The 19,329-nt window shown below is 42.8% G+C and overlaps 1 protein-coding gene across 1 annotated transcript in view; it reads right to left on the bottom strand.

The window, feature by feature from the left end:
* LOC104493913 (engulfment and cell motility protein 1-like) overlaps positions 1-15,439 on the bottom strand; it is a gene marked incomplete at both ends in the record, with an annotated part of 39,881 nt that extends 24,442 nt beyond the window's left edge. The window contains 6 exons of the mRNA XM_010136677.1: positions 3,148-3,279; positions 4,617-4,739; positions 6,065-6,115; positions 9,415-9,493; positions 9,842-9,993; positions 15,340-15,439. Of these exons, the coding sequence (XP_010134979.1) occupies positions 3,148-3,279; positions 4,617-4,739; positions 6,065-6,115; positions 9,415-9,493; positions 9,842-9,993; positions 15,340-15,439 (637 nt within the window). The remainder of the gene's footprint in view (positions 1-3,147; positions 3,280-4,616; positions 4,740-6,064; positions 6,116-9,414; positions 9,494-9,841; positions 9,994-15,339) is intronic.
* Positions 15,440-19,329: the final 3,890 nt, after the last annotated feature.

The following is a 19,329-nucleotide window of genomic DNA, read 5'->3' as shown; positions in this document are numbered from 1 at the left end:
GGAAAGAAATTACTTGAACAGATCAGGAATTTTAGGACTGATTTTTTCCATTACCAATACGTGTGGCTTTATCTTTTAAAAATCTCTAATACTGAACTACAACTACTATTCGAAAGTTTACAATGCTCCTACTACAAGAATTGACAGGGATAAGCATTGGTTGGGATTTCCTCTCCAAAAGAGATTTTTAAAGGGAAAAAAACAACAACAAAGAAAATGGAATTCAGGCTATTAAATTTGCAATTTATTCAAAATAACTGAATAGGGTGGAGTGCATCTTAGATCTCCTAACTGGGTCATCTCTTGTGGTATTTATCAGCGTTTTAATAGATCTCCTCGAGACGGTCTCATCTGAAAATCTCTTTGCCCATAACAAGCTTCACGCAGGTCATCACAACCAGCTGGAGACGTCCTGTGGTTTCTTTAGTTGGATGTAGGTTTCTAACTGTAGTTTTACAAATGATGCTGTAAACTTCTGAAACCACGTCTGGACTTTGTCTCTTGTTGACAAAGTGGGGCAAAGCTGTTTGATGTGGCTGAGAAAAATGAAGGGGATTCACATACAGAAAGAACAAGCAGTCCAGGAACAACTTGATGGCTAGACATGGTTTCACTCTCCCCCTCGGAAAGGATGAGTAATCAGTTCAAGAAATCAGCACTGGACCACCCCTGGAACCAAGACGGCATTCAAAGGCACCATCCCGTTTGGCTGGGTTTCTTCTTGTGCCACACAGGCAAAACAGGGGGAAGAGAAACCCCTCGATATTCAGAGCACAGATCGGTTTGAGAATGCATTCCGCTACCTGCGGCTTGCGAAAGCGCTGGAGACTTGAATGAGTGAGGCGGCAGAACACCGGCCAGGTTTCACAGCAGCTCCTGCTTCCTTCCCCAGCTCTGTGAGGAAGGTCAAACGCCTTTTCAGCCGTGACAGAAGTTGTCTGTGCAGTGTCCCCTGTACTCCTAGCTTAAAGTTTTACACACAGGAGCAGAATAACTCTCCTCACAGTTCACTAGACATTTTTATCATTCGTACATTGCCTCGTCACACTGTTAGCCGGATAAACTGCCTCCTGTTGGGACTCTTGCTATGGTGCTCCTCCCACAGCTCACTTCCCATATTTTTCATCTCCCTTTATGCCTTCCCCACATTTTCGTCATTGCTTTGATCCCAGTTCCCATTCCCTCACAGGCTTTGCTCCCCATTCCCTTGTGGGGCCACTGCCATTAAATAAATACCCAACAGTGCTGCCGTTACCCTTGACGGCGGTTGGGAGTCTTTTCCGTAGGCTTCCCAACGGACAGCCCAAATGAGGGTAAGGAAGACAATGCCTAAGCGAGAGAGGAGTTCCTGCAAACTCAGACAAGGCAGTAACACATTCTGATTCACACCGAGTATTTTCCTAACAACCCTATGAGCTAAAATATGCTGCTGTTAATATAAGCTCACAGAATCAAAATATATCCTGAGGGTCAAAGACAAGCATCGGAAGAACTAATGCCAGCCTGCACAACTGGTGATCTTCAGTCCTTGCTAAGCAGCAGAAAAATAGGATCAGAATTCAGATCTGAGGCTAGTCCCGGTTCAGCTTCTGTTGGATGCTCTGTTACATGCTCAGAGTTTTCCAGCTCCAGTTTAAGAAAGCAAGATCAGCTTTTCAGAGGTGCTAGATACTTGGTGCCAGTGATGGCTGTGGGAACTGAGAGGCTTCAACATCTCAGAAAACTCGAGTGAGCAGCAGACATCCAAAAGTCATCAGCCTGAATTAGAGAACAAGTGTTTTAAATCTGATCGTCTCAGTTCTTCCACATGCCACAACCTCTGCAAGTACAGCCCCACCGTGACTTCAGCATACTCCACTGCTCCCACTGTGTGTGTGTCACCGTTTCTTTCTTTGCCACCAGTTACTTTCCCTTCTCCGGTGACGGTGACCCCTCTATATCCAGCCCATCTGTCTCTAAGCCTGCATTTTCTTTTAGCTTTGGCCTTGGGGGCACAAAGTCCTCTGCTCATTCTCGCCACAGGAGTTGCCAATCTCAGAAGCAGAGATATCAATGGTCTTCTATCGCACAGGTACTGAGAACAGATTCACAGACAACAAAAAGAATCACACTGAGCTTCAAAAGCTTCTTCAAAGCACTGGTTTCACTATCGTGCACTGGTTTCACTATCATCCTTACAACCCCAAAACGCCGAGTTCCTCCCTTACCACCTGTTTTCTTACCACTTCTTACAGATAAACAGCACTGATACAGCAGTAATTTTTCCTCACTCATCAGTAATGGGAACAACTATCAGAACGCAGAAAGGCTCCTCCCCAAACCACAAGGGAACTGGGTAAGGCAGAGCTCTACGCCACAGAGCTGAGCAGAGGGCTCAAACGAGCTTTAGCTCGTACCAGCAGTGTTTAAAACCACCCTGTCTATAACTGTACTATATTCAGGGAATATTTGCCAGGCCGACAGCAAAGGAATGAATCACGTACGATGTGAAGCATACAATTTCACCTCAGGAGAAGGAAAATTGTGTACTAACCTAGAGCAAAAAATAAATCAAGATACTGACTGCAGTCTGTGTGCACGCTCTGTTTCCAGAGAAAGGAAACCATTCATTATACGTTAATATAAATGTTTCAGCAGTTTACCCAGATCATGCTCTGCTCCCCAACACAGTTTCAGCTGAGACCTGGCTGATTAAGTCAGGGTAAGAGATTATGCATCCCCTATTCAGAGATGAAAGGGCTTAAGCTACTAAAACATAAGGCCCCACAATACAATAGAGTCCTACCTCAGATTTACTGTGCTCATCAGACCACCTGATTACTAACAGAGTACAATGACTTGACAGGTTTGCCTCAGATCCATTACACTACGCCTCTTCATCCAAGACACCATTAGAAGTTAGATGTTAATTGCAGCATGTCACACAAATCTACGTGCTTCAACCTCAGGCAGTTGTTTCTGCCCATTAACCCTATCTGCTAAAGGAGTCACTTGGGGTTAACAGCATTTGTAAAAAAACCAAAGGTGTAAAGCTATTCCCTTGTAGGAAATAGCAGAAACCAAGCAAGAGAAGTGCCTGATTAAAGAGATGGACCACAACACATGCACTCACCCACCTGCAGTGGCCCATCACACAAAGATACTCACTATAAATCCAAGTTTTTTATAGTCTCGAGTGTACATAGATTTGCGCTTCTCAATACTGCCGCTGCTGTTGTTCGGTTCAGATTCTGCATCAAACGCAATTCTTCGGAGCTCAAATATGATATCTCGTTGTGCCTGTGTTAAAACACGGTGAGAAAGACTGGTTAAAATAGCTTACCTGTCACTTTAATAACCAAAGCTGTTTCAAACCACTGTGTTCCCTCCACTGCCCAACCTTTCTTTGTCCAGATTCCTCCTTCATGCTCAGAGACACAGTCAGCAAGGATGACTTTATGGTTCCTGTTTTCCAAAATCCTCACGTGTGGGGTTCATCTGCAGATGCTTAAGTGTTGACTTCCAGAAGCTGGAAGTCATGTTAGCAAGGCCACTAACTACACACTTAATTTTAACCACAGGCATGAAACCACAGTCGCCAAGAGACCACACACATTCCAAACTGAGCTGGTACTTAAGCGTTTTGCTGGCTGAACTCAAAACGGCTCAGCACTCTGCATTCCTTTCGGTAACCGTCCATTTTTGCTAGCACAGGACTGGGCAAGAGAGGAATGACTGCAGTTACACACCACTAGAAATGTCTCAAGACAGTGATAACCACCCTGTCATCAGTACTAGCAACAGTGTGTTAGTCACCATAGTCTCTCCATAGAGATACGCACAAGTTAACTGTTTGTACATTCCTAAGAGTCAAAGTTTTCTGCCTCTAACTTAAACGGAAGGCTAAAACCCTACAGTATGGCATTACTTAAGTTTACAACCACCTTGCTCTCTCACTTTGCCAAATTACCAGCAAGTCTTCATTCCTTCTTAGAAATTATATCAGATTCCTCCTTGTACAGGGTAGAAAAAAAGCCCACAAAAATGAAAAAACAAAACACATCTCTATGGCTCATGGACTTTATATTTAAACTTCAGCCTCTTAAAGGAGTGTCTCTTTTTGCACGACAAACAATATTAACGCTGGTGCTTGGAGACAACGAGCAATAAACAAGTGAACAACTACTGCCGAGGTTCATAGTAACAAAAAGGGGTTTTACTCCAAGACAAATTAACTTTAGCTCTAGTACACCAGACAGTTTTCATTTAAACATTCATCTTTAGCTCTACAGAGGCACTTTTAGGAAGGACCATACATCTCAGTTGCTTCTGAGAAGTGCACAGAAGAAACAAATGCTGGATTTCTGCCGAGTTTTAGCTCAGGGTGACACCAAGTAGAGTTCACGGAACTCTGTGCTAAGGAGAAAGGGCTGGCCATTTTGTTGTGCTTTTGCAAAAGGAATGCAATAGCCAGTAGATCTTCTAACAGCCAGAAAACGTGACCCAGCTTCACAGAGAGAGAACGCATGAGTGCTGTCAGCAGCCCTAGCAGCGTCTCTACCTCCATAACCAGCTTCAGGCACAGCAACGAGCACTCATCCTCTTCCTGTTCTGACCAGCTCCCACCAGGTGCTTACCTGATCCTGTGGATCCATTTTGGTCATCATTCTGTCTTCTAGAAGGTTAAAGGTGAGTACTTGCAGAACATAAAGCTGGTGTGCCATTTCATTATTGATGGCCCTCTGTGCCCTGATAACATGCTGCAAAGAACGAGAGGCTGTGGTGAATGCCACCTCCTCAGAAAATTAACACAGAATCATTTAAGATCATCAAGTCCAACTGTTAATTCCACTAGGGGTTTCCATGGCTGATGCAGCTCCTAGGCAATAGTGTACACGCCAGAAAAAAAAAAAAAAAACAAACCAGGACTAATGCTACTGATTTAGGTATTGCATAAGCAATTTCAAGGGACAGGACTTTACAGTAACAGTGCACGGAAGCTTCCTCCTTCTAGCCACTAGATAGAGCCTGTGCCTACGCTAAGAAAGTGGCATTTCAAGGAAAAAAAAAAAAAAACAAACAAACCAGTACTGAGAAGTCACTTCAAAGAAAAATTAACTCCTTATCAAGAACATTAGAGCTCTGTACAAAAAAAGAGTATTTTAAGAAAATATTTAAGGGAGTAGCTGCCTGCACAAGAAGGTATTCAGGCTACAAAAACAACCCGCAAATAATGATATAACAGGGAAAATACATCAGCATACAACACCCTGGAATTACCCCACTCGGAAAGCAGGTACCAAGCTGATGGACAATTTAAAAATCTCTGGTGAGCCAAACACAGGTGGTTCTGTACGGCAAACAGAGGCAGGTCACTAAACACAGCGGAGCAGCATCAGGAAAGAGTCATCAAGTCGGAGATGGATATGGCAACTGATATCGTACAGCTGCAGAGAGCAAGAGAAACTCTCTGCCAAAAGGCACTGGAGCATGTTACGACAGTGAATGGATGCCTAAGAATATTATCCACATGCAAAACCCTACTGATCTTCCACAACAGATGCAAGGCTTTAATCGTACAGTCATTAACCTCACCCTGAGTAATATTTCAAGCTGCTTTTGTGCAAGTGGTGACAAATTGTGTGTGACTTTATATAAAGGCCTTACAACTGAAAAACACAGAGGTTCATTTTGCCAGGTGGAAAGTTCTGGGCAGCTTGCTCAGATGTCAGCAGCTCCAACCCTCAACACACGGGACTTGCTATCAATTCCTCAGACAACTCCTCACCTGCACAATAAAGTCCACATGCTCCAGGAGAAGAAAATACTTGAGGATTACTCTTTTATTCAGTAGTATTTTTTTCATGAAGAAGCAACAACTTATTTGCCTGGGAAAACATCCTTTACGATAATCAGTTTTGAACCCATTCCACACCCAAACCTTCGTCTTGTATACTACAGGCTTAAAAATATATCAAAATTCGAGTGCAATTAAAATATCTTAAGATAAAACCTATGAACACCAAAAATGCAGTCCCCTTTTCTCTCCGCTAGTGAAAAATAACTTTGAAAATTAAATACTTACAGTTAAGATGATGGAGCGAAGCTGCTTTTGTGCCAAAATGTTTGCCATTTCCTGATTTAGTTTAAAAAGAAAAGAAAATATAAGTTAGCCAGAAGCAGGTATTTTAGTGCCATACCTAGAACAACACTGACTTAAAATGCTTTAGACCTAAGTTTCTGCAGCGTTACTTATAAAGAAAGTGATGCAGCTCATCAGCTATATGACTGCATGCATTATTTTGGGGGTCACAAACTCAATTTACCATAAGAAATGGGGCAAAGAAAGTGAAAACTATGTCACAGGATTTGGTGATCCAAAACCAGTGAGCACAGCCTTCCCCCTGCAAACAGCACAGAAGGAAGCGTGGAATGGAAACCAGCCAGGAGACTGTAAAGCAAGACGTCATACGACGTGCTCACTTACATTAATCCTATGGCTGCTTTGAAGGCAAGTGCTCTGCCTTGCACTCAATACATCAGCTTACCACCTGGTACTGTTCCACCACACCGAGTAAATACTTCTCCCCTCTACTTGGGTAGCAGCGCTGACATCAGTCCACTATTTGGTCCTAAATTCACTTCTCCCTCTAGACCTGTCTGGAGTGACTATCAAGGGGAATATGCTCTTACTGTCATTCTGCAGCAGCTGATCCCGGCTGTCCATGCTGCAAAATGTCCTACCATGTGCAGAAGGGAATATTTTATACTGAGCAAACAAGAGACTCTCATCTTAATCACACCTACAAGCGCGTACCCCATTTTCACCATCAATGTAGAAATACATGGGGGTGTGTGGACACACACTTGGTGCGTTCGGTGCATATACAACTTACAGCTGTCATCATCACATAATTATTTCTAAATTCTTGTTTTCAAAATGTACCATGTAAGGATTTGGATAACACGCTGCACACTGTATTTCTCCTACATCCTCAAAGGGGTAATGGTGGGAATTAGCAGATCACTGGTTGGAAATAGAGCTCGTGTATCACAGCTTTCTGTGATACAGTAGACAAATCAGATCAGCGCTGACGCATGCTTAAGGACATTCTCTGGATGCACTGTGGTCCTGTGCCCTTGGCATCATATCAGAAATACTATTCATGCTCAGGAGAAATACATTTTAAAATATTCCTGTTGATCATTGTGAAAGTTGAAGAGCAAATACACTGGTTACCTTTATCTAACAATCAAGAAACCAGAAAATTGGAAAACAGATGATACCACATAAAACATACAAAGAATTGGATTGCTGTAACATGGCTGCAAAAACAATAAATAAAACAAGTGTTTAGGGGGAGAACTTGCTCGCAAAAAGAAAATAATACTAATGGCGATACAGGAGGCACTCATGGGCGTTGACTGTTTTCTTTACACCAGATAAAAGGTGCTGCAACAGAACGGGAGAACAATAAAGAAGGAAGAAGGGATGAAAACCAGAAGAAACTGCTGTAGTTTAAGCCTTTTCTGGCTGAGCAGGTTTCAGCTGCAGGTAACAGCAAAGTGCTAAAGGATACAGATGCTTCCATGGCTTTTGGAGATGCAGAGCTGAGCTGCAGAGGGAGTGCCAGGCACACGATACACTGCACCTTACGGGAACAGCCTGGCTCGAAGTCTGTCTATCCACTGCCAGGAGACGGACAGGGAAAGAATAAGACTAGTCTTGTTTGCATTCAAGGCAAAAAAAAGGTGGGGGGGAGAATGCTTTTATTTTACTTCTTAGAGAGGATTATCAAATTGTCAATTCTTTCATACACCTGTAATTTGAAAAGCCATTGTCGGGATATTGGGTTTTGTCACTGGTAGGAGCAACAAGCATTCACAAAACCAATTACCGCATCAAAACCAACTTTGTCTCCAAGAAGCCTATATAGCTATTAGCGGCTGATGAGCTGCCTCTCCTAAAATAAGTATTGTAGTAACAGAGGAGAACAAGAATTAGTAGACAAAATTTGCCATCTCATTTCCCATAGCAACATGTCTCTGCAAAAATGCAGAGAATTGCCAAAAAAAAGTGCTTCAAACATTCACAGCATCATTTCAGTGGGCAAACTCTCTGCTCTTTTCCAATAGAGTCTTTATTTTTTAATGACCTAGGTTTCTCTAGGTGGTTTGGTCCTCGACAGTGCCAGAGGAAGCAATGCAACCAGTAAGATATCATTAAAAAAGAAAAATCTTCGAGTCTCTTGGCTTTTGCAGTACAGAAATAGGGAGGGGAAAAAAAATTAAAAAGGAGGAGAGGAAGGAATTCAGATATCGGCAAGGAATTGTCTGCAAGTGTCAGAGCTATTAGCCTTCGAGGCACAACAGACCATTATATTCTGATGATCATAAACTCCATGACTAACAGGTCTGCGTCACAGCAGCAGGTACTACTGCATGGTTTACTGCCAGCCTCACTAGATGGTTACGCTCTGGGTGAGCTACAGTTTCACTTGCTGGGAATGCCCAATTTTTGTTCATTAGGTGCCTTCTTTCCTTAATAACCAAAGCCTCTATTGGAGGAAGAAGGGAAAAAGGAATGAGGAAAAAAGAATTAATTTTTTTTTTAATAAAACCATGGTTTTACTTTCCCCTGTTTGCAATTTTAAAAAAGTTTCAAAGAAAAAAAAGAAGAAAAATTATCCATTATGGCTTTGATGTTTGTTTAAATCTCCAGCATTTAAAAATTTAAATAAATCTGAGGAAAGCCGTTATCAGAGTGATCAGCAGCTCTCAGTGAACTCGATCTAGATACTAACAGTACGTCACCATGAAAATCATCATCCCTGTTCAGGAGACAGAAATGTTAAACAAACAGATTACAGATTACTAAATCTGTTTCAGCACAGGTTAATGACTTCATAAACATGGATAAAACTTCTCTATTTCGCAACACATCACATTCCATCCTCGTTTAACAGCAACCTTGAAAGATTTCCTTTTGAGAATTCTGATCCCTGGCACTAAAGGTAACTTAAAACGGGACACTACAAAAGTCATTAATATCTCCAAGGCGAGATATTTCCATTTTTCAAACTTATTATTCACTTATTATTAAAAAAAATCTGGGGGTGGTGGAACAGTTTACCAAAGACAAGCTGTGCTGTCGAGAAGTTCAGTACAATAACTACAACAGCCAGCCACAGTCAACGTGGTTCATGTGAGGTGACAGGGACTGCAGAAGCACAGAAGCCCGTTCAATCGCTGCTCGTATCGGCGCAAGGTGGAGGTGGCTCCAGTAAAAGGAACGATACACCAGCATGAAACAACAGCACGGGCTTCAATTTGAATTAACTGCAGGGAAAGCGCGACTGGGACAACGGCAGCTATGAATACGACACGGCACACGTTTCCTACAGATATGTAGGTAAACAAGACCCAACAACTTACCTGCCTCCTGTCATCCGGTGCTTTAAGGAAAAGTGCATTTATTACCGCAATGGTGTATGTCTGGATTTCTTGGTCTGTCCTGTTCGGAACAAAATTATCAACGTGAGAGAAGATGACGAGTACACACGAGTAGTAGAAACATCTTCCAGTTGCATTACTGCAGGGAGAAGCAGAGGGACCTGTTTGCCATTAACGTTGACCAAGTAAAAGTCAGGTAGTAAGTCAAAGTTGGTCATGACCAGGTTGTCCCTCTTATAAGAAAAACAAGATATTCTGGAGCGAGACAGCATTCAAGAGAGGTGGAATGAAACACCCCGTGCAGCGCCACTGACTCTGGTCAGCCACCTCCAGTGGATGCAGGAGCCACGCAGGAGGTTGCCAATCTTTATACCACTGTTTTTTTCCAAATTCCGTTGAGGACACTCACCCCTGCAGATGTGGGATTAGCTGCCCAATCGTGATCTCCTGTGCCACCTTCTGGTACAGGTCGTGGCTATTGAGCACCATCGATTCCAAGATGGCCAGCGACCGTTGCAAGATGGAGATGTCCGAGGCAAATTTGTTCACATAGCTTGCGATCTACAAATTCAAACAGGCAGAGGAGTGACACCTTGTCATGAAAACGGGGAAAGGGAAGAGAAAAAAAAATGTGGATGTGGTTCAGAAAGGCATTAGAATAAAAGGAGTGTTGGCCACATGCCAGGGAGCAGTGAATACCTGAAAGCAATCAACCAGGCACTGCAGGTACCTTCAAAGGACACAGTGGCAAAGGTTCTTCAGCTGGCACAAATCAGCGTAGATTTATGTCAACATTCATACCACCAAAATATACGCTTCAAGGTTAATCTTGATTTGTCGTGTGCATAAAGAACCAGAATGGTTATATCTTCTGTGAGGGGAACTTTGGAAAGGACAAGGAGAATAGTTCTCGTCCTCTCCAGCAGAAATCTGCGCAGCCAGTTTTCTCTAAACAAATACCCAGGCTCAAGGCAAATGTTTCAAAAGAGACATTTACACCCAGCTCTAGCAACACACGCTCTAGCAAAACAGGTTTTTTTTTTTTTCCTCCTCTTGCTATTACCGACAACACTGAAAGCTCTCTCCAGGTTACAAATTAAAACTGTCTACGATCATTCATCAGCACAACTGGTTCCATAACTCTGCCTAGAGTCCAGTCTCACCAAGTGTTCCTGCATTAATAACCGTCACCTTTACTGCGAGCTGCCACAGACAAACAGCACATTAATTAAACCCAGGCCTAGCCTCTGCTGTTTTGCAGTGTGGGAATGACCTGCCCCGCACTGACGCAGGAGGTGGGAACTCCCTGAGTGTTCCTTGAATGCACCAACACCAGCACAGTCAAGCTAAAAGGTACCTGAGGAAGCACAGACAGACAGAAGAAAGGTTGTGTGACCACAGTTGTTTGCTCTTTACAGCCAAGTAACAGACTACAGTGGTCCTGTCTCAAGATTGATGGGTTCCTCCCAGAAAACTTCAAGTACACGTGCTTCTTCAGGACTCGTGCTACAAGCCACTAATGGGATTATAGCGTTTCCGGATGCTTGCTTAGACCTTGGCATCATTTTCCTTCTGGAGGAAGGGAGGCATGCCCTATCCTTGGAAAAGCTGCCTAGCTGCCTGTAAAATTCACAGTTAAATACTGACACGTGAACATCAACACTAGTGACATTGTGAGTCGTTCCAAGGGAGCAGAACACCCTTTCTGCAACTTTGGTTGGAGACAACAAGTAAAGGAGGTCAGATTTTTCTTCTTATCTACTGCAGCACTGTGGTTTACTCTGCTACTTGGTTTGCGTTACCATAACAGCACCGTGTTATGCTGAATATAATATTGAATAATATTGAATACAATATTGAACAATAATATGAATATAATATGCTGAACATTCAGTTCAGGGAGTACATATTGACTTAAGAGAAAACAAAGAACCAACCCATGGACGCACAGAGACCAGGAGAAGAGAAGGAACTCCATGAGCCTTTTTTACTCTGGCCTTTCAATACCTGCTGCCTGCAAGTCCTGAGCCCAAGTAACAATCACATTAGTGTATGAGGCACATCGTACTGTTCAGAAGAGCGAGCTGTGTCTCAGAAGCACTGTACTACCCTGCCTCTCTTCAAGGTAACCCAGTACCTCTCTGCAAGGTAATCCAGCTGGGTTTTGATGCACTGCAGCCAGAGCATTCCCATCTTTGGTCATCAGGCATCTGTGGATCAACTGTGCAGTAGGTTATGTCCAGACCGTGTCCCAGCTTGTCAGACTGCTGTCACCAGCCTCTTTAGAAGCCCTGACATGTATGAATTACTCTCCGTGCAGCAGCTCCTTCCCATGCTAATTCAAGAGGTAGTGTAAATGCTTCGCTGGGATCTAACATACTCGTATCGGGGGCCTGCAGAACGGTAGCAGTATGGATAACTGAAACCTCGGTCTAGGACAGGCTGCCTTAGACATTTATTCTTCTGATCCTAGACCAGAACACCTTTTAATCATAAACACAAACCCAAGGCATGAAGCTGGCTTGTGCTTTTATAAAGCTATGACATGTCACACTGATCCCACATGCAAAGCACCTGCGAGGTAACCTGCACATCAAGATACATCTATTCATAACCACCTTGCTGAAGCATGGCAGAAATAATAGGCTTGTCAACCCTGATAAATAAGGCATGCCAGCTCCAGAGGGAGCACGTTTAGATTAATAAGAAATTCTATTACCATACTTGAAGCTATGGATGTGGAAAAAAAAAAAAAGAGAAGAATCAATAGGAGTTCCAATCTGTGTTATTTACTGTTCTCTGCTTATTGAGCACCACACACAGGGAGGGCTTTCAACATCCAAAAATAATCCTGCACTCATTTATCAAAAATGCTGATGAGAAAAAAAAGCGAGCTCACGGACAGACAACTTCTCCTCCAGAAACATGCAACTTCATTGTTTTGCAGTTTCACGTGGAAACCTGCAACACGGGTGTCTCTCCTTAAAACAGAATTATTTGATGGGCAATATACCTGTGACCTTAATATCCGCATAGTCCTATAGAGCCACACACAAAAGAAGTGGCTGGGTGCTTCACTTCCAGTCGATGTCAAGGGCTACCAGGAGCCAGGATGCCTTTACACACTCAACCCCTCTGCTCTGCTGAAACAGGAGCTAAACACGTCAAGCAAGGGGAGAGGAGAAACCTTTAGCAAACTAAACTACATCATCTGAGCTCCGTTTCAGCATCACTTATAAGGTCAGGAGGGAATTCAAAAGTTTAACATAAATAAATAAACGGCAGCACCAACAAGCACCACCCTGGGAAAGAACAGTGAGGAAATAAGATCCGATTTTCTGAGCAGCGTGTGTCCAGTAGTTATTCACCTGGGCCACCTGGATGGCAGCAACCTACAGAAAAATCTGAGCGAGTTTTGTTTTCTGTTAAGTCCTAATGCGTGGAAAAAATTTTAAGTCAGGAACTAGAGTTGCACCTGACTATTGAAAAAACAACCGACCCAGAGATACCTATCCTGCTGCCAACCCCTTTTCCTGCCTTGTACAGTTTAGAAGGCAGAGTAAACAATCCATCAAGGCTAAGACTCTGCATCACACTGTTAGGAAAGGGCAATTATAAATAGTTTAAAATATCTCTTAGAATTATCTCAACCAATATTACAGGCTTGATTTCTCCTCTTGGAGGAACTGGGTATCCAAATCCTTTTAAAAAACTATGGAAGCTGGAAATAAACTTTATTGTCATAAGCGAGAAAAAAGGTCTTCAGCGAATCTTGGGTAAGTAACTTTTTTCAAATGATGCCATTTTCCCTTAAGATAAGGAACAAAGCTCTCCTTGAAAGCATCAGCTGGACTAACAGTCTTCATGTACCGAAAGGACGGGAGGGAGATGGCATCCAGCACCAGGCAGTCAGTCATTAGAAGCAGCTAGAGGTTCTCCTTAAGGTCTCCTCCAGCTTCTATGGTTTAAGTTAGAAAACAACTCAAGCGAAAAGTTCAGATAAACTCCTCCCCATTCCAGTTGGGCTTCCAGTTAACAGGAAAGGTGGCTTCAAAGGGCAGAAGCACTTGACTGCAAATTTGCCCCTCCCTAGCAGAAACTTATCAGCCCCCTTATCCATCTTGTCAATCACCTGAGCAAGGCCATCAGCAGCCTCAAGTGGCCTGTCAAAAGCCAAGGCCAGAGCAGCGAGTGAGAATAAAGCCGCAGACTGCCACCAGAGACACAAGGGCCAAAGGTGCTCCTTTAGGTTTGACCTTTGCCCGCAGAGCGCCACGAGGGATCTGCTGTTCCGGCTTCCAACACGAGGCAGGTCAGGACACACTTGTGCCTCTTTCCTCTATTCCTGTCATTCTTTGTCCTTCTGTTTCTCTTCTAACTGTCCTATTCTTCTCCTTGGCCTCTTTTGCTTATCCTCCAGTTTCGCTTTTGGGTTTCACTCGCCAGTTTTGGTTTTCATGGGTACTTTGTGAAAATGCTTTTGTTTGTGCCTTTTGTTTTGTTTTTTTTTTTTAAATTGGGTCCCTGTCCAGGGACATCTATGGAAGTAGGAGACAGATGAGCTGTCTCCTCTCATTCTTCTGTAGATACTATACAACCCACAGGGCAGAAGACCTTGGTAAGGTGAGACAATGATTGAGTCACTAATCAAGGAGATTGATTCAAACTCATCTAGCAAGTTCCTTCATACATTTCTTACTAGGCTTCCCGAGCAAGCAAGGCATTCTGGGCTCAACCTTCTACCTCATGAAGCCAGTTAAAAAACAGCTGTGCTGATTTCTTTGTCATGAAAAGATAACCATCACCATCCTCATCAAAATCCACCCACACTGCAAGACTGGCAAAGAGCCCAAAACCCAAAGCAATTACACTAATTTTTCTTACAAATACCATCCATCATTTTTAATGACCCAAACCCAGCTTTAGTATCTACCGCTCTTTTCATAATTGATTCTTCTTTCACTCTGGGCAACAAAAGTGAATTTGTACTTTCCTTTGTCGGCAGCAATCTTCTAACCAAATGTAAATAAAACTCCTTTGCTCTGACACACTCTGTTAGAACGAGGATAACTTTGCCACAGGTTATAGTTGTCCCATTACTGCTTCCGATACCATTTTAATGAACTGGTATCTTTTGAACCTGTACAAACGCACTTGAACTTAAGGCAAGTTCTGAGTTCAATCTGGTTTGAAAATTCTTTGCAAAGGAGGGGTGGGGTGGGGGATGTTCCCTGAAAAGGGTTAAGTCAGTAACAAAAACTTGTGTCTGACGTCTGTTACATCTCTGTACTTTAAGAGTCCTCCTGTGCTTCTGCTGCTTTTGTGCATCTCCTACATTGTAAGGAAATTTTAAAAAGCTGCAAATTGTGGCAAGATCTGTTTCAAAACCACAGATCGCGGCTGCAAGATTGAGCGGGGCCAGAGTTCAACTGGATAAACTCAGTCGATATCAGCTTAATGCCAATTTGGGAACTAACCCATTTCTCTTCCTCCCAAACCCCCAAGAGGAAACATTTCAGTCCCGGTTTTTGTTTCAAGAAATAGGGAATTACTTATTTTAATTTCCTTGCAATCAAAACACTAATCTTTGCATTAACTGCGGGGTATCTGCACTGGGAGGGCGCGCTGTAACGGAGCAAGTGATTCCTCGTCTAAGAAGCCTAATACAGTGTCAATCCTATTTTGCTCCCATTATTTCCATAGAAATTGGGCCAGATCTTGCAGCTACTAACGTTTATAGTTATTATTTTGAAATAGCACTTTCATCCCCCATTTTCCTGTACCTTTTTGACTGATCACCTAAATAATATACCTGGGGGGCGCAAATAAAACAAACCAAAAACCAACCATGACTCACCTCAAAACTTTAGACCGATATAGAACAGAGAGCATTGATTACAAATTTACCTTTTTAATGAATGCCACAGAGAATGTATCCCACGATACAATCCCATGATCCATCAGCTCAACAAATGCAGTCAGTGTAAAGGACAACATATCTCCAAAGCTGCAAGAGACAGGAGTCGTGACAACATTTACCAGTAATGCCGCGGGGCAACGACCGAGGGAATAAAGCAGCAGGAAGCTTTCAGAAAGGCAGGAAAATGAAGCCAATTATGGACTACGAGGTAGCAGAAGAGCAAGAGAGGCCGTGCAACAGACAGTCTCCAAAACAATTTAGCATGGACATCAAGAACAGTCACCTGGAAGAAAGCAATTTTGTAAGAGAAGAACTAATCCCCAGGAGAACATTGCATGCAATGCTTGAGGAAATCAGAGAGTCCAAATTTAATTCCTTTTAGAAATTCAGAGTTTTACACCTAACGAGAGAAAAGACCTGAGCTTTTTCTCATGGAAATGCTCCTAATTAAATGTCATATAGAAGTGCCACATTTTGGTACCTCTGTATCAAAGAGGTTGGCAGAAAGTTAGTGGTTTGTTCCTTCTCTTCCAAGGAGGTAAGTATATTTCAAAAGAGATTTTCTACTAGGCAGCAATTTTCCAATCGTTAACGCCTCGATTTATTGCTTCAAACCTGAAAACGCATCTCCTTTTGTTTATCTACGGGCAACCATGCCCAGCGAAATGCAGCCTTTCCAGAGTTTACCTAAGCAAGCAACTCGGATGGTTTAGGGTTTGTGGGCCACCACGCTGCATTCCACACCTGTAAACTTGAGATCCGCTGCGTCTTTGTGTGGGCTCAACTAAATTCAAAACGGGTTTAAACTCAACGTAAATGATGTGCCCTAACCTGCGTAGCTGCACAGGAATCTTCCACGTTAAAAACCAGCTTTTAAAGATTAGCTTAATTTCTCTGTGTAACCAGGGCAGCAGTCAGCAGCCGTAATGATTTCAGTGAAGCCGTTCAATGAGGTAACTACTCAACACGGTCAGCAGAGCCCAAAATAAAGCAGCGTATTACTTTTACTGGCATGCCAAACCGCCTGCAAGGTACTCTGCCACTAAGCCATTAACGAGCATAAGCATAAAATCAATCTACACAGCATGAATAGTCCCAGTGATCTAATGCAACAGCGTACCTAATAAAAAGATGAAGTTACAAAGAACCCCTGTCAGACTGGATCTGCAAAGCTCAGTAAGTTGAAAATCCGAGTCTAAGGCTACAGCTATGGCTAAGCAATGTAACTGCGGTTTGCTCTCCTTCTATCCTGCACCAGACCGATACAAAAAAGTGATCAGCCCTGAGGAGTAAGGGAGAAAATCAGCTGCAGGGTGGCAACTCCAACAGCCACTTTACGGCTTTTGATACCGTCGGCATTTCGGGGTTTCTGACGGTGAGATGCAGCCATAAGTGGCCCCTTCATGTAAGAAAGGAGCTCTTGTTCAGGAAAACTACACAGATGCCCTCCACTAAAAATAAATTTGCCATTCTAGACATTTTGTGAGTAAAACTGAAGAAAAAAACCCCTTCCTCCCCCATCTTTAAGTACAGGTATCCGCTGAGAGAGGCTCTGGATTTTTTATGACAAAGTAAAAAAAACTACACCAAAGAGCAAACAAGAAAAATACCGTGTCTTTAAAAACCCCACTGTAATTCTGCAAGGAGCATTTTGTTCAGCAAATACACGATCTCAAAGCTTTTGGCTGTGTTTTGGGGGATGGGGGGGATAGGTTTTGCTTGCCTTTTTTTTTTCTTTAATATTGCAAATCTTTTTAAGAATTAAATTAGATTTAAAATGCCATCATTAGCATTCCAAAGTACCAATGATTTCATAACAAGACGACAATAAGACTCTGCAGGAAATTTAATCAGCTCTGGTCGTGTCATTTTCCCCAATCCATTCCTTTTACATAGAATGGTTATTTATGAAGCCACCAATAAAACAGCACCCCTAGGAAAAGCTTCCCTCTAAAAATGTGTGCCACATCTTCATGCATCTTCACGACAGAATACTTCCAAAAATATATGGAATTCTGGTATTTTAAGAAGCCAGACTAAATGTGAACCAGACAAAAAGGAAAAAAAAAAATGACAAAAAGATAGGTCATCCAGGTTGAGAAGTACATAAAAACCTCTCCCCCAGCATTAAACTAAGCAGCTGATTTATCTTCCCTCAATTTTCTCAAATATTGTTTAAAAATTTGGTCACTTCCCCTCTATTTAGTACATAAATACACTTCAATAAACTAACTGTACATAAAGCTAATCCCCATTAAGAATGGGGATAGTTTAGAAGGATTAAACTGTATTAAACCTGCATTTGGATGTTCACCTTCAGAACAGAAGTGGCTGGAGTGTAAAGGAATTAAAGTTGCCTGAATCAAACTGTCCTTTATTCTCACCAAAACTGCCGATTAATCCTGCCAATTAATCCAGCCTCCTCCACAGTTTTGATGGGGAAACGGGGTTAAATGGAGCTGAAAATACTGTTATTAACCTGGTTTTCCTAGATGTGACGATGATACAACCGTTTCATCCAGAAGGTGAAAGTACTTTTCAACACAAAGCTGATGAGACACCCCATGAGGTGTCACTCCAGTGGCACTGCTTCAAATAACTAGCAAGAAGGGCAACACTGGGACTAATCAAGCAGCAAGAAATACTCCAACACTACATATATAGCATATTTTTACAACAATATTTAGCTATATGCACCTGCACACACATGGCACAGCAGAAGTCAAAAGCCAGGCTTAAAGGACAAGCGTTAGGAGCAGCACAGCTAGAGATGAAAGCGATCTGCAGGGTAAGAGAGCAAGATAAGGATTCAATTTATCTGGAGGGGGGGAAGAGAGTGGTGTCGACTCAGTGCTAGGTGTTTAACCACAAGCAGATAGGAAGGAACAGACTTCCAAGCAATTCACTTCAAGACACGCATGCACTCAGACTATTAAGAGCAGCAGACAGAATAGATGCTGGAAATTTCAAGGGAATCAAAGCTTGCTCATAAAAGTAATAGTCTTAGAAAATACGTGGCAGGAGCTGTTTAACTCAAAATTGGAGTAAGTGTTTTCATATTACAAAAAGTCCAAAAAATAATGGGCCTTCTTTCCTCATAAAATCTTTTTAGACTAATCCACAGCACAAGGGACGACAGTCCTGTACACATCAACGCCTTGCTGCTCTGGCAAAACGACTTAACTGTTTGAAGGTAATTCCTGACGAAGGTGGTTTTTAGTGCACGTCACTGCAGCAAGAGGAGTAAAATGATCGGAATGATGCCCTGTGTAATTGCCACTTCACATCTCACCAGCGCTGATGTTTGAATGATCGATGCTCTCAGACAAGCCACTTGTACAACCCCTCCTGAACGCTGTGCAGGGCTCTGGCTCTTGGGCGGGGAGCCTGGGACAAGCCGAGTTTCCTCATCCTCTGCTGTCTGACTGCCCTGCTGCGCAGAAGGGTGAGCTGGTCACAGAGCACCTCTTCACCCACAGCAGCTCTCGGCAACAGCCTTTTAAGCAGCGGGGAGCTGAGGTCTGCCACAGCATTGGCCTTCCCAGCGTGAGCTGTTCCAGTGCGATGGAGAGATTGGGCGCTCTGATCCACAGCCTGTGCACCTCAACCCCTCCAACAAACCTGCCTGAAGAGTACGTCAACAGCTGCGTTTCACTTCTCCAAGGTTTAGAGAAATATCAGGTCAAAGCCTGTTAAATTACGTTCCTAAGACCTTTCTGCATTCTTACCTTACAAAAAAAGTCTGAAGAAAAAAAGCTCCATGCATTTTGATATTAGCTTTTCTTTCCTAAAAATAAAAATGACAGCAATGTGCCTGTGACCCTGACCACCACACCTGTCTCTCACCTGCCTTCCTAGAATCATTTCTACATGCTAAACCACCTTTTCATCACATCTGCTAAGTAATCCTCAGGTGTATACACAGAACTATGTCTCACATTTTTAAATTTAAATTTTAAATTTTTAAATTTAAATTT

This window comes from Buceros rhinoceros, unplaced genomic scaffold (assembly GCF_000710305.1).
Source record: "Buceros rhinoceros silvestris isolate BGI_N320 unplaced genomic scaffold, ASM71030v1 scaffold6755, whole genome shotgun sequence".
In the NCBI taxonomy this organism is placed as follows: Eukaryota; Metazoa; Chordata; class Aves; order Bucerotiformes; family Bucerotidae; genus Buceros; species Buceros rhinoceros.
Note: the sequence above shows the minus strand (reverse complement) of the source record. Positions and strands in the feature narration are given on the sequence as shown.